Genomic DNA, 13,876 nt, shown 5'->3' on the forward strand with positions numbered 1-13,876 from the left:
ATAGCTTTTGATCTTGGCATATTAGAGTGCAACTGGCTAAACACATAAAAGCACTTGGACTTTTTTTTTTTTTAAAATAAAACCCCATGTATTATTTAGTAACTGTCACTATGGGCCTGGCTGCAGATTGCCATAAAAACTTTTCTTCCTATTTTTTTAAAGGAATAGACAAACCACAGACAATCCTCCACCCTTTGATGACATGCAGATCAAAAAGACATATTCCTCTTCTGCCTTTCTCTAGGAGAACCTCCATTTAAAGCCAATCCGATTCCAGATTCAAATTTATTTATCTTAAACTAATTTTGGAACAGCCAGAACTGTAAACAGATGTAGTCTAGTTTTTAGCTTCAGGATCCAGCTTTCAAAGAATATGAGCAGCCACAGCCCTTAACTTCAGTGGACACTGGAGCACTGTGTCCCAGTTAGGCTAGGCCATCCAGGTTGCTGCCATGTTGTGTGCTAATTTGGTTCATTCCTCGTACAATTTCAAAGTTCAAAGAGTAAATCTACATTTTTTCAAAGCTAATAATTAAAAGACATGTCTGACTCATGCACTGACAAATTCCAACAGCTGCTCCTTCTATACACAAACTTGATTCACTAAGTTGTGATTTTTTTTTTTTTTTTTAACAACGTATTACAGTGGTGATAGCTGAGTGGCTGTCTGTGACTGACACATACAGTTCTGAGCAAACTAGAGCCAACAGATTTCTAACTTGCTATTGCCAATTGCCATCAACCAACAGCAATGGAAAGGTCCACTGGCAATTAAAAAATAAAAATATTCCCCTGCTTCAAGTGTAATGGTCATTTTGAGTAATTTTTATTTTCAAGGAGAGAGACATCAGGCTCGTTTTATTTTTCACCTGTTCCCTGTCACCCATTTACCTTTAAAGACTCATCTTACACAGAAAGGAGAAAATCAGGAAAATAATCCAAGCCTACCAGCCCTATTCAAGTCAACGAGAGTCTGGCTCCTTGTGTCATCATGGAGACTCTTTCCACTGTCTTGCTCCAGCTGAATTTGTTTAATCCTCACAGTTTTGGTCACCATCTGGCTCATTTTGTTGTCTATGCAGAGACTGTATGACAGACTTCCATTCACCGCAATAGGAACTCTTTGCTGAGTAATTTGATAGCCAGCCTGTCAACAAAATTAGCTTTATACTCAAATAAAACATTCACTTTTCAGAAAGCAGCAGCATGGCCAAACGCAGATATTGTAGACAAAGAACAAAGCTGAAAATGCAAGATCTTCCATAGTGATCTATATAAGAGGATAGAACACATGCATATGTAAATTCAGAAGTTATTTTGCTTAGCTGGAAAGGAAGCAAGCTAGAAGATGGGTCTAAAATTCAACATAGCTGTGAGAAGCCAGAGGTCTGGAAAAAAATAAGACCACTCCTCCATACAGGCAAGTATAAGATATAATAACAATGCAGAAATAATCAATAATCAACTGCACAACCACTTGCCAAGGATGACATCAATTTCACTGATACTGCCTTGCGGCAGGAAATGAACTAGAAGAAGTTATTCCATGCCTGTGGTTCCGTGATCATGTTGAATCTTGTCTGAAGCCAGTTACCATACCTCCATCCACGAGCTGGGACTATCACTCATCCTCCCATGAGGCTGAATATCCCTCTTTGCCTGTTCAGAACTTTACGCATTAGAGGGGAGGAGAGGGAGAAGGATGGGTGGAAATCAAGAAAATGAGAAAGCTCAATTTCATTAATGTAGCAATTTAAAATATCGACACTGCAACCCCACATAAGGCACACAGCTGATAAATGCCACCTTATGCCTGGGACTCCACTCAAAGGGGAAACTGACAGCCAAAGAAGGGCCGCCAGTGACAAGGTATTGGAATAACTGCGATGATGTAAAAATACAGAAGTGAATCAATTACTCTGTTGAGGCAGGGTCCCCATCTCTTCCTCCTTCCTAGCCTGCTCATGCCCCCAGTGGTGAGAATTAAAAAAAGAAGCCTGCCAGATTTTACTGAATTGGGGGGACCATTTGCATATTTTCCAGGGAGGATGAGCTTCATCTAAAATGTAGAGATGGTGGCAATGCATTGGAATGAAGAACAATGGTCTGGCCCTGCAAACAGCTTGATTTATGTACGCAATGAAGTGCATGACCTTCTAGCCATAATCACTGTAAGAAAAATAGAATAACTGACTCTATGCAGCCTATGCGAATCACACAGCTCTTCCCACCTCCTAAAATTTCTCATTAAAATTATTTTTTTTAAAGCCTGAAATAGTGAGTGACAATAAATAACAAGAATCCCATTTCCCATCCAAAGCCCCATTTTCAGGAGTAACAATAATCCCATTGTCAAATGACCCTAAGAGCTGGATTTATTTTATCTGTTCTGTACAGCTCATTAGCCTAAACTCTGCATCTTATTACAAGGTTCCTGACTAGAGTGTTTCACTATGAAATGCAGGTCGGGCAGTTTACTGTCAGTGCTTAAACTGCAGAATTCAGCCAGTAGAAATCCAGAATTACATGTTTCAAGCTAATAAAGTGTGTCAGCATCTCTTTGACCAAATTTCCATGCTTATCTGAACAGAGGATCCTGTAACTCATGTCTGCAGACAACGGCAGCCCACTTGGTGCTGTACGCACCTTCTTGCACCTCACTCTTCTCCTCTAAACACATGGATGCGGCTTCTTTCCTATGATAACATTCTTGCATATAGCTTCTCTGCAGTAGACTGATAGCAGCAGATGTCACAAGGACATGAAAGATTGTTTTCCATTTAACAGCAGAAGCACCAAAGGTGGCTTGCAAACAAGTCTGTGATGTTTTTGGCATTTATGACGTATAAAGGAATTTTGAAAGTAATGTTTATTTCCTGCTATTTCACTTTTTTCTCCATCAGGTCTGGAAATAGGCTTTAAGATAGTTTTCCAAGTAAAAAAAAAAAAAGTATTAGCAATTCAAACTGCTAAGTTTGTGCTTCACATTCCCAGTAGCTCAACACAGAGCCCCCAGCAAAAGAGTCTCTTAATAGCTCACAAATATTAGCAAAGTTATCCCCAGAAACCAAATCAGTAACTACATCAACTTCACTGAAAAGCCACAAGTTCCCAACATAGAAGAAAACAGAACAGAAATCTCTTCTGAGATCCAGGTCTCCAGTGGACATCTATAACATAATTCTCTTTCTAACGTGGGAAGCAATTGTATTTGAGTATGTTTTGTGTAACTTCACAATATTTCCAATGCCTGAACAAAAGAGAGGGAGATAAAGTAGTTTGGTTAATAATACAGCACCTCTACACATTAATTTGGGACCTGAGAAATCTCCCATTCTGTTTCTCTGGATGTCCAGGATACCCCACCTAAGATAACATGCCTGATCTTTCTCAGATAAAATAGAAATAGACTCTTTTCTTTTAATGCAGTCATCAGATCTTCACCCCAAAATCAAAGGAAGTAAAACTAGCGTACTCCATTTGACAGATTAATGTTAAACTGAACGTTCAGAACAAATAAGCTGACAGGAAAAACAGAAGTTTAAAATTAGAAAGGTTTAATTTCATTAAAATAGGAAAAAAGGCTCAAATACTGCTGTATCCTGCTGCAATTACAGAAGTCAGGTTCCTATATGATTTCAATATTTCTACACCCATATCAAGTGCAATAAAATGCATCTGACTTCCAGTGACACCTTCTACCAAATATGAAAGCTACCAACAAACCATACCGCAAAGACTGAATTTCTCTTTTTTTTTTAAACTGATTTTTAAAACTAAGAAAGTTTTAAATATTTTTAGGTCCCTAAGCACACACAAAAAAGACACTATTATGTTTATACCAGTGGAACCTGTGTTTGTTATACATTCACTTTAAATGAAGGACTATTACCAGACTGCTTTTACCCTAACAGACAATTAGTACTAAACGCCAGGAATGGAGAACTTAAGGGGCAACGCAGCTCCAGCTCCCAACTCAATTACATTAAGCTACTGGAATCATGCAGCTAAGCAAGGAGTCAGCAATCAGAGCAATCATATTCAATCAGTGAGCACCAGGGTACAGCTGTCTCTTCATCAGGGCACAGCGCAGCGTCCTGTGGGGGTGAGCAGAACACAGACTGAAAACAGAAAAAGCATCTCTTCACTCATCCCTTATTGCCATCCCTACTCCAGACTTGTCCTTTCCTATAGACAAAAAGGGACCAGCTATACTGCATACTTACAGGCAGATCTGCATAGAAATAGTGTTTTCTGTCAAACAAGGACTTCTTGTTTATGCTGCAGTTGAGTGCCAGGGCCGTCATCACTGCTGCTTCTACACATCTCCTGTTGAGAACCTAAGGAAACATGACACATGGTTTTGCTCAGATACTCGGTATGTAACAAGCATCTCTCCCACACATTGCCTTATATGGAGCATATATTCAATCTTTCTTTCTTTCAGCCACCATTATATCGCTTTTCTTGTGTGGGTAGTTCTTATTCATCATTAAAGTCATGGTAGCTACAAATCTGCAAAGCTTTAAGATGAAAAAAGAACCCATTCAGTCATTTTGTCATGCCACATAAGGAGGTGTGCACTGTTTTGGCTTGCTACTTTGCAAACCTCCCAGTACTCTTGCACCCTTGAACATTCAAAAGGCAAATCACAGCAAATGATAACTGACTCGTAACCAGCTGTCAGCTTGATACCGGGAACTGGAAACACAGGGGATTTGCATTAGGGACTGCAGTGCCATTTCAGTAAACACTTCAGAACACCTCTAACCACAGAACCACAGCAAATTCACGAATATGTACACATAGATTTCAATGCTTTGCTTAACCAGGATGACATTAAGCACACTTACATGCTTTGCTAAAACAGAACCAAAGAGACATCTATTGATCCCATGGCTACAAGTATACACGCACTTCCAGTACCCAAGTAACCCATAGGACTAAGGTTCTTGCAGAATGCCATGTGGTCTGAAGACCCAGCAAGGCCTTCAGGAAGAAATAAAGGAATTAAATGTGGTTTCTCACCATGGACCCATCACTCTTAGTGCTACACCCTTCAATCCCTTCAGCAGGGTCAGAGTCCAGAGGAGAAAGAAAATTCCACTCCAAAAAGTTTCAAAGTTATGTTTTTTTCCAAATGTGCTCTCATTAATTTAACAGTTCGTTTAACAAACATCAAAGGGATAAAAGTGAAAAGAAAAAAAGACTGAATTTGTCTTGGTACAATTCTGACATGCTCACTCTTACAGTATTTTGAAATAGGAACAGAACTTTGTCCATCTTAGTCTGCATTGTACAGCTGCCAAGAAGTCAATTTCCAGCAGGACCATTAAAGGGGCACATTATGTAAAAGAATCTACATGACTTCATCTGCATTGACCAGAACATAAAAGGTTTAAATAACATTTTCTTCAATGTTTCTGACAGCATTTACTTTTTATATTCTCCAGCCTGATTTCTGAAAACAGAGTAAACAGCTGTACATTTCCCAGCATCCCATGTCTTCAGCTGGAAAAGGAATCTCTGCTTTACTCATCTAATATTTCAAAAATAAAAATAATAAGAGAAAATATGAGACACTCTTCATGTAACAGAAACTTAAAAATTGCTTATACAGACAAGAAATTAAATATTTAAGACATTTGATGAGAGAACTTTCAGATCTTTAGAGTAGCTATATATATGGCTAACTAGAACACATCATCTGTTCGGGCATATTTTATTTATTAAAAAATTTAAAAGATACATAAAGCAAATTTTAAATGAGGAGAAAAAGAAGAATTTCCCTTTGAAATACTGATCTGCAGCAAAATGAATGCAATTAGCCCTGACTGTAATCTAAAGTAAAATTGGTAACTACAAAATATTAATTTATTTTAGTATTATCGCTGCAGTTCATTAGATAGTAGATGCTCCTGTTTTCAACCATTAAATGCTTCCAGACAGTACGGATTTTTTTTTTTTACTGTTTAAGGAAGCTTTTAGCAGCACTAGTTAAATTGTTCAATGTTTTAGGTATCATAGTATTTCTATACAGGCAAAATTTCCTCCTTCCTTATGGCATGATCCTGTTCAGCTTTATAAATGAGGGAGGACCATGCCAGTCAGCCCTTTAACAACTGGTCATCAGAAACCATTACGGCTCCATAAGGACTGGATAGACTCAAAACACCACTGCACCAAAGCAGTGAAATTGGTGTCTCACTACATTTCCTGATGGTGCAGGGGTTGTGACTGATTGTAATCAGAGAATGAGACAAAATCCAACTCCTGAGTCACAGTCAGTTAGAGCCTCATAGCACGCTCTTCAAACACAGGTGGAATTTAGCTGATGATTACACTACAACTACTGCCTTTGCTCTTCAATTTTCACTTCAAACAAGGTAGAGTGTAGCTCACTCATCACCCTAAGGGATAACACTGTTTTGAGGTGAAGGAAATAGTTCCAACATACGTATTACTTACACCAGTGAGAAGCTTTTGCACAACTGCTAAGGAACTATTTTGCTGGCTCTGGGGAAAAATTGGCATAAAAATGTGAAGTGTTGATTATTTTCTATGTAATATTACTAAGCATTTAGATGACTGTAATGTGTATGTGTCCCCAGCGTACTGGGTCATACTAGCCAAATCATTGTATATGCAGCATTACTCATTCACTAGCACCACTCCCTGTTCTACCTCTTGATCAACCCTGTGGTGATAGAAGACATTGCAGAGCAGATCTTTCTGGATGTGGAATACTGAGATGTCTACCATGCCAATCTGCTGCTTCTGTCCTGTTAGACTCTAAAAAAAACCACAACCAGATGACCCTCTACTTCCTCAAAAATCAAAACTTACCTGTTTAATACTGCTCCATTGCTGATCCATCCCAGTGATCAAGGCTGTGCGCGTAAAGCAGAGCTGTTTAAGCAAACTACTACTTTTCCTTCAAACAAGCCTAGCTTTTAAAATAATCTGCAGTGATAATCCTCAATTCAGTATGTGAAACTTCACATACTAATGACCTAGAGTAAATCCCCCAAGCTTGTTTATGCAGTAAGCTGTTATTAAGTTGACAGCTTTGACTAGCACCAAAGATTTAAATTACTGGCTTGAACTGACAAGCTGCCAGTCTGGTATGTTAGCAAAGTGCTGGCCTTGAAAGAAAGCTATATAGTTCCTGCAATAGCTATGGACAAAACACAAGAGACTATAAAGCCTTCTTAAATATTTCTGGTCTTCTAAAACGGAAGCATCTCTCCTAGGTATGTATTTAAAGAAATTCCCAGAGAGCTATCACAAAAGGAAATGTAAATTATTTGCATTGGAAACTCATGAAAAACCTTAACAATGGCATCACAACACCAGCACCTTGTCCCTTGTAGCTATGCTATCCTGCTAGAGCACCATGGTAACTGAGCACTAAAAGAATGAAAGAACAACCCAACCAAGATTTTTCTTTTTCTGATACTCGTCTATCCTTTACATCTAGTTCACAAGTGGAAAGACTCCTTTTAACAATTTATCATCTTTATTTGCAAGGTCAGTTTAGTCAAGACCTTGGTTTTAAATACAAGACTATTCAATAGCTATACAGAACTATACACAATACCTTCAATAGAATGAATTCCCACCACAAGCAATTTTTAAACAGCTTTTTCTTTAACAGCAGGTTTACTCCTTATATTAATACATTAAAGAAAGCTGGCCCCCTTTTAGGTGAAGATATATATTTCTATATTTAGTAAATGATCATTTTTACATTTTAAAGAGAGCAGCTTCTTGTTTTGCTAACAAGTATTATATACGATAAGTGGGGAGAGGGAAAAGAAAAAACATCTAGATCTCTCTCCTGGAAGAAGTTTATTTTTGCTACCTTAAAAAAAAATATATATATCTTTGCCATAACAGTAGCACCCAGGAAGCCTAAGTTACAGAACAAAGTATTCCTTGTACTAAACACAGTAAAATCAAAATAATGAATTGAAAATTTTAAAAGTTTTTGATTCTAGGTCACACATTTTAATAAAGTAGATCTCATATTAATTGGCTATCTTAAGATCTTCACTCCTACTTATAATTATGAAGAAATCAGCATTAATCAGATTTACTACAGGATGGTTTAGCTAAGAAACATTTAATTTTAGCTCCTTTTCATTCAAAATAACAGCTGGAGGAAGGAAGTAGTGCAACGCACTTAGCCAGCTCTCTGTAGACCAGGAAGTAATCTTTAGAAACCTCAACAGACATATCTAATCATATTTCCCAGCTGTCCTGGTTTTGGCTGGGTCAGGGTTAATTTTCTTCACAGCAGCTAGTACGGGGCTATGGTTTGGATTTGTGCTGGAAACAGTGTTGATAATACAAGGGATGTTTTCGTTCTTGCTGAGCAGTGCTTGCACCAAGTGAAGGCCTTTTGTGCTGCTCACCCCACCCCACCAGCGAGTAGGCTGGGGGTGCACAAGGAGTTGGGAGGGGACACAGCCCAGACAGCTGACCCCAACTGACCCCAGGGATATTCCACACCATATGATGTCATGCCCAGTATATAAAGCTGGGGGAAGAAAGGGGGGGGAACATTCGGAGCAATGACGTTTGTCTTCCAAATAACTGTTACACGTGACGGAGCCCTGCTTCCCTGGGGATGGCTGAACACTTGTCTGCCGATGGGAAATGGAGAATGAATTCCTTATTTTGCTTTCCTAGCGTGTGCAGCTTTTCCTTTACCTATAAAGTGTCTTTATCTCAATGCACAAGTTTTCTCACTTCTTCGCTCTTTTTTCCCCCCACCGTGGGGGAGTAAGCGAGCAGCTATGTGGTGCTTAGTTGTCAGGTGGTGTTAAACCATGACACCAGTACTCCCATTTCATATCACTCTTGATTTTTATTTGCTTCCAACTAATGGATAAATTGTTTCACTATTCTTGCTGTGTTAAAAGTACCAAGTTGCTCCAATATATGTTTCTTTGAAGCGGAATCATAAGTTAAACTTCGAAATAAACTATTCATATCTACTTAGTCCAAATGTAATTGCAACTGTTCAGTCTGACACTGCAGATGAGAACTTCAACGCAGTGTTCTTCCTTGGCATCCTCACACACACACACACACAGAAGGGCATAACCGTCTTATAGCTAGCTATGCTTGTACATAACGTACATTACAATAAATGAAGAGCTAATAATTTCCCAGATGACCCATTTATTTCACTAGGTCTACAGTCAGACACCATCCCTCTAAGTATAGAGTAAAAATTTAAAAAACAAGCCAACGTAAGTCTTGTCATTTGTCTGGTCTGCAAAAAGCCCACATGTTCCAAAACCTGAGGTCTCTAACTGCAGGACAAATTTAAAAAGGCGGCCAGCTTCAGTTTCAGATCTACTGCATTTCAGTCCAGCATCTACTTCACAGCATACTTCCTGCCCTAGTATGAGCAGTATGTTCTTATCCCTAAGGAAAGGGGCAAGAAAGTAGGGGAGGAAGGCCCAGACATTTTAAATTAAGATCTTAGATTAATAGAAAGATATTCCAGCTAAGAAAAGAGAACAAAATGGCAGCTGAGAAGCTGAAGCAGCAAAGGAAGATGGGGGGGTGGGGTGGCATTAAATATACCTTAAAATATTTTGTAACTTTATCTTTCTGCAGTCTGGTACTGAAGATACACGCTGCTATACAAAACATATTATTATTCCTAACCTTGTCTGATGGCAAAGTTGGCTTGCAGTGATGGAGCACACAGTCGTTCAAGTCATATCTTAAAACTAGGCAACTCTGACATTTTAAGAAGTACCCAGCTCCAAAATACATTACTTTATGTGTACTCAAAGAGTAAGAGGGCACACTCTCTCGAAGCTGAAAAGCTAGTCTGAGAGCTTCTATCACAGGGCTTAGAATTGGAGGAAGCACCTTCCAGTGTCAGTCAGCAGCAGTAGGGAGAAATGCTGACCCCTGGGAGTAAGAAAAATGGAAAGGTATGACCAGATACAAAGCTATTTAACTACTGACCGACTTCTGGGTTTCTCAGCCCTTTGAGACAGGGGTTGCTAAAAGAAATATAGAAAGAAAAATGTATTCAGACCACTGCGTAGGCAAAGTGCTCAGTGGTCTCAATGGAATACGGCTATTTTCTGGGGTGGTAGGGAAGCAGCCAAGCCAGTGGCATTGCCCCAGACCAGTGATCTTCATGCCTCAGGTCCCATCATCAGTGGCTAAAACCAAATTAACTTCTACCATGCAGAAACGGTTTCAAGCAGGACAACCCACAGGGAAGACAGAATGACGCAACAGCAATACTATGGTCTGTGATATCCATCATCAAACACTCTGTTTCTATGGTATCCCCATCAAGAAGTCCAGTATCTCTCTAACAACCATGCCCTCCCCATTGACAGCAGTCTTCTGCATCTGCCACGCGGCTTTTTTTTGACCTGTCGTAAGGATGCTCCCTCTCTTATGCCAGTTGAAATTTAAGACATTGCTAATGCTATCTGATTCAGGACAAGTTAAATACAGGAAGATCCAGTGAAAACACTTCACTTTTTCCTGGAGGTAGGGGACTGAGCAATGGTTAAAGCCTAAATTACAGAATATGATGAAATCCAAAGTAAACCAGAGCTTTGAGGTGGACCTTCTCAGACCTTTTTTCCTACATTGAGGTCCACAAAAAAGGCTAAAAACAGCTTTTAAAGATTAATAACATCTGCCTTCTTCAATATAACCTAGATTGTTTACCTTGTTAAATAGAGAAAATTCAGAGCACACAGACCAGAACAGAGTTTATAGACGAACCCCTGCCCTGTTTTATCCTTGCAGATGGTCTTTTGATTGTAGGCTTGGGCCTACAATGAGGGCCAGCTCCGTGGTTTTCTAAGTTGTAACAAATTCTGACCTTTGATATACATTGACTGTAATTTTCTGTCATGTCCAAGACTTGGATATCTGCCTTCTGCTTCTTCTTGCAATCTTTGTGTGTCTGAGCCCACACTAAACACACACTAAAAAGTCCCAGCCCTTTGCTCTGACTCCCTCATCCCTTTTTCCTCCATTTGTTGTCTCCTTAAACATGCTTATTTGGTCCCCAAAGAGGTAGCCATCTTTACCTCCAGGCTGACCTAGATCTCTTAAGAGAGCACAATATAGAAATTGAGAGTAAACCAGAAGTCGTCTATCACGCAGAGACGAGAATATACTAATTCAGGAAAACAATAGGTGACATAATGCAACAAGTCTTGCAAAAAGCTATTAAGAAAGCAAACTAAAATTCTTTTTTTTTAACAAAGTTGTACTGGAACAGGAGAAGCAACGAAGACTTACTTGCTATAAATAACTGCCCTAGTTTGTTTTACGTAAGCAGTGACCTCAGCACTCCTCCGTGATTCCCCCATCTTCTCCCCATTTCATCAAACATCCCAAATTGAGTATAAAGCGTCACAAATATTTGAATAGCAGCAGCCCAATTAAAGCTGCGATCAGTGGCGAGAAGAGACTCAATGGCGAATTTTCTCTTCATGTGCTTGCATTATATTCACAAAAACCTCTACAAAACTGATTTTTTGGAGGCAAATTTGGCTGAATTTGGCAGTAAAACTGCAAAATTAGCATTTCTGTATAGAAAACAATGGTTGCAGTGGCAAAATGTGGACATATAACTAATAAACACCAGTTGCAGCAGCTTACATAATCCTTTCAAAAATCAAACACATGGTCATAATACAGTTAAGGTGACAAGGTGGCTGATCATCAGAGAGAACACAAAGGAATTCATTTTAGTCCAGGAACCAATTGCAGACTAATTGCACCGATAGGTTTCAAACAAAATACATAAACCTGACATTTATGCAACACTACACACAAGATAGCTAACCATGAAGAGAACAACGACCCAGTCTACAATTATCTGTCATTGCTGTTGGACAATATTTCCTAAATATCATTCAATGAAAAATCTTTTCAGAGAAAAAAATCTTTAAGAAGAACAAAGAAGCAAGATGCCAGTTTGCAAAGTTAAAATGCTAAGAAATTTGTAGAACCGTGATTGTTACAGAAACTTTTGCGTAACAGACCACTGCTTTCATACACATATATACAATATACTATCTTGGATTTCCTGAAAGGGAGGAGAAACCACACTGTTTGTCTACGTACAGAGAGGAAATTAAATCCAACACTTAAGGATGACAGAGCATATATAATGACTGCTAACAGAAGTTACACAAATTTGTCCCCAAAAATCTACTCACGGTTCAAACTTAAAGAAACTCCCAGCCCACTGAGAAAAACTATGGCAAAAAGCTAATGTGCCTTTTAGCAGCAATTGCAGACTGAATCCAGAAAGAGGGGACACTGATCTGTCTAGCTGTCATGTAATGGTTGTGCTGTCCAAAAGTATCAAAAATGGCACAATAACTGCAGTAACAGAACTGTGTGAAGGAAAGGAAACACGATACTTCAAACTCCTGCTCCCCACTAAGTAGAAAAACATCTGTATAAAGCCAAAGCTAAAGCAATAAAAAAAAAAACAACAAACCACAAAAGGACATAAGAGAATACATAGATAACATCATTGATGCATTGAAGGATCTACTGAAATAGGTGATAGCAAGATGTTTTATCAACTCAGTGCTGTTCTAACTGGCAAGTTTACATCAGCCAGAGGGACTTGTTAAGGATGAACAGGGAAGCCAACAAGAACAACAAAAAGAGAGAGAGCTCAATAGGTAGCACAGTTACTGAGGTGCTAAGGAGACAAAGCCCTACAGGAATTGTTAGCCTTGACAAAAAGATTAAAACACCCAGAATGAGTGTCAGAAGTTCTCACAAATAAACAAGACATAGCAAAAAGCAAGAGAGAACCTTACAGGGGACTCCTTCAAAGCTTGAGACAAGAGCAACAAATGCCACCAAATAGTTCAAAGCACAAAAGCAGACACATCACCAGAGAAAAAAGGCATTTACAGTTAAGTATGAAATAAAGTTCAGCTAAGCAGCTACAGTAACCACAGAAGTATAACACTTCTCAGACCCCAGTGAAGGAGATTAGTTCCACAGATAACTTCAGGGCTGTGAATGATCCTACAACAGAGAAAGAAATAGAACAAGGAACAACCCCCATCATAACCCAGCCCTGAAAGTTGCCTGAAGCAGGCCTCCCTCATCTTTCAAAGACCTCTCCTGACCAGTACAACAGCATTGAACTGATTAACAGCTTGAAATTTTGTAGGCAGGCTTTAATTCATCATGCACTCAGAAATTTAAGGGTCTATAAACTGCAAAAGCATTCTTAGGGAGCAATGGTTTGAAAGCCTATTTCACTCCCCTCATTTTTTTCTAAATTATGTGGGATTTTCTTTTTAGCAGCTTACTGGGACTGCAAGTCCAGCAAGCTGGGGCTATCTGAGCAACAGAAGACTGCTAACCACTGATGATACAATGCACGTCGTAAACCCAAATATTACCAGGAAAGAAAGGACTGAAACAGAAAGGTACCGTCAATTTCTAAGAAAATATCTCCTTTTTTCCCCTAAGTACAATTATTAGATTTTTACTGAAAGAAGTAACAAGCAGTTAAAGTGAACCTAGACATAAGTAAATGGTTTAAAACAAGCATGAACTCACTTTTTCCTTCAGGTACTGCCACTAATTTATTTTTAGAGGATAGCCCATGCATACAACCACCTAGGCATCACATGGTTTCAAAAAGAAGAAAATTTATATAATGGAAGCTAAACCAACATGCATACAAAGATCAGAAGATTGTCCCATTCCCCAAGAAAGGTGTGTGCAATTAAAAATGTAGTTATCAAAAGTGATGCTAAGAAGCAGGTTTTTTTCAAAGTGAAGTAGTACAAGAAGGGAGTAAATTCATATGCATGCCAGCAGGAGAGTCAAA

At 38.9% G+C, this 13,876-nt stretch overlaps 1 protein-coding gene across 1 annotated transcript in view; it reads right to left on the minus strand.

The window, feature by feature from the left end:
• GATB (glutamyl-tRNA(Gln) amidotransferase, subunit B) overlaps positions 1-13,876 on the minus strand; it is a gene marked incomplete at its 5' end in the record, with an annotated part of 41,506 nt that overhangs the window by 21,673 nt on the left and 5,957 nt on the right. The window contains 2 exons of the mRNA XM_010295171.1: positions 949-1,147; positions 4,227-4,340. Coding sequence (XP_010293473.1) covers positions 949-1,147; positions 4,227-4,340 — 313 coding nt within the window. The remainder of the gene's footprint in view (positions 1-948; positions 1,148-4,226; positions 4,341-13,876) is intronic.

The sequence above is a fragment of the Phaethon lepturus genome, unplaced genomic scaffold (assembly GCF_000687285.1).
Source record: "Phaethon lepturus isolate BGI_N335 unplaced genomic scaffold, ASM68728v1 scaffold6349, whole genome shotgun sequence".
In the NCBI taxonomy this organism is placed as follows: domain Eukaryota; kingdom Metazoa; phylum Chordata; class Aves; order Phaethontiformes; family Phaethontidae; genus Phaethon; species Phaethon lepturus.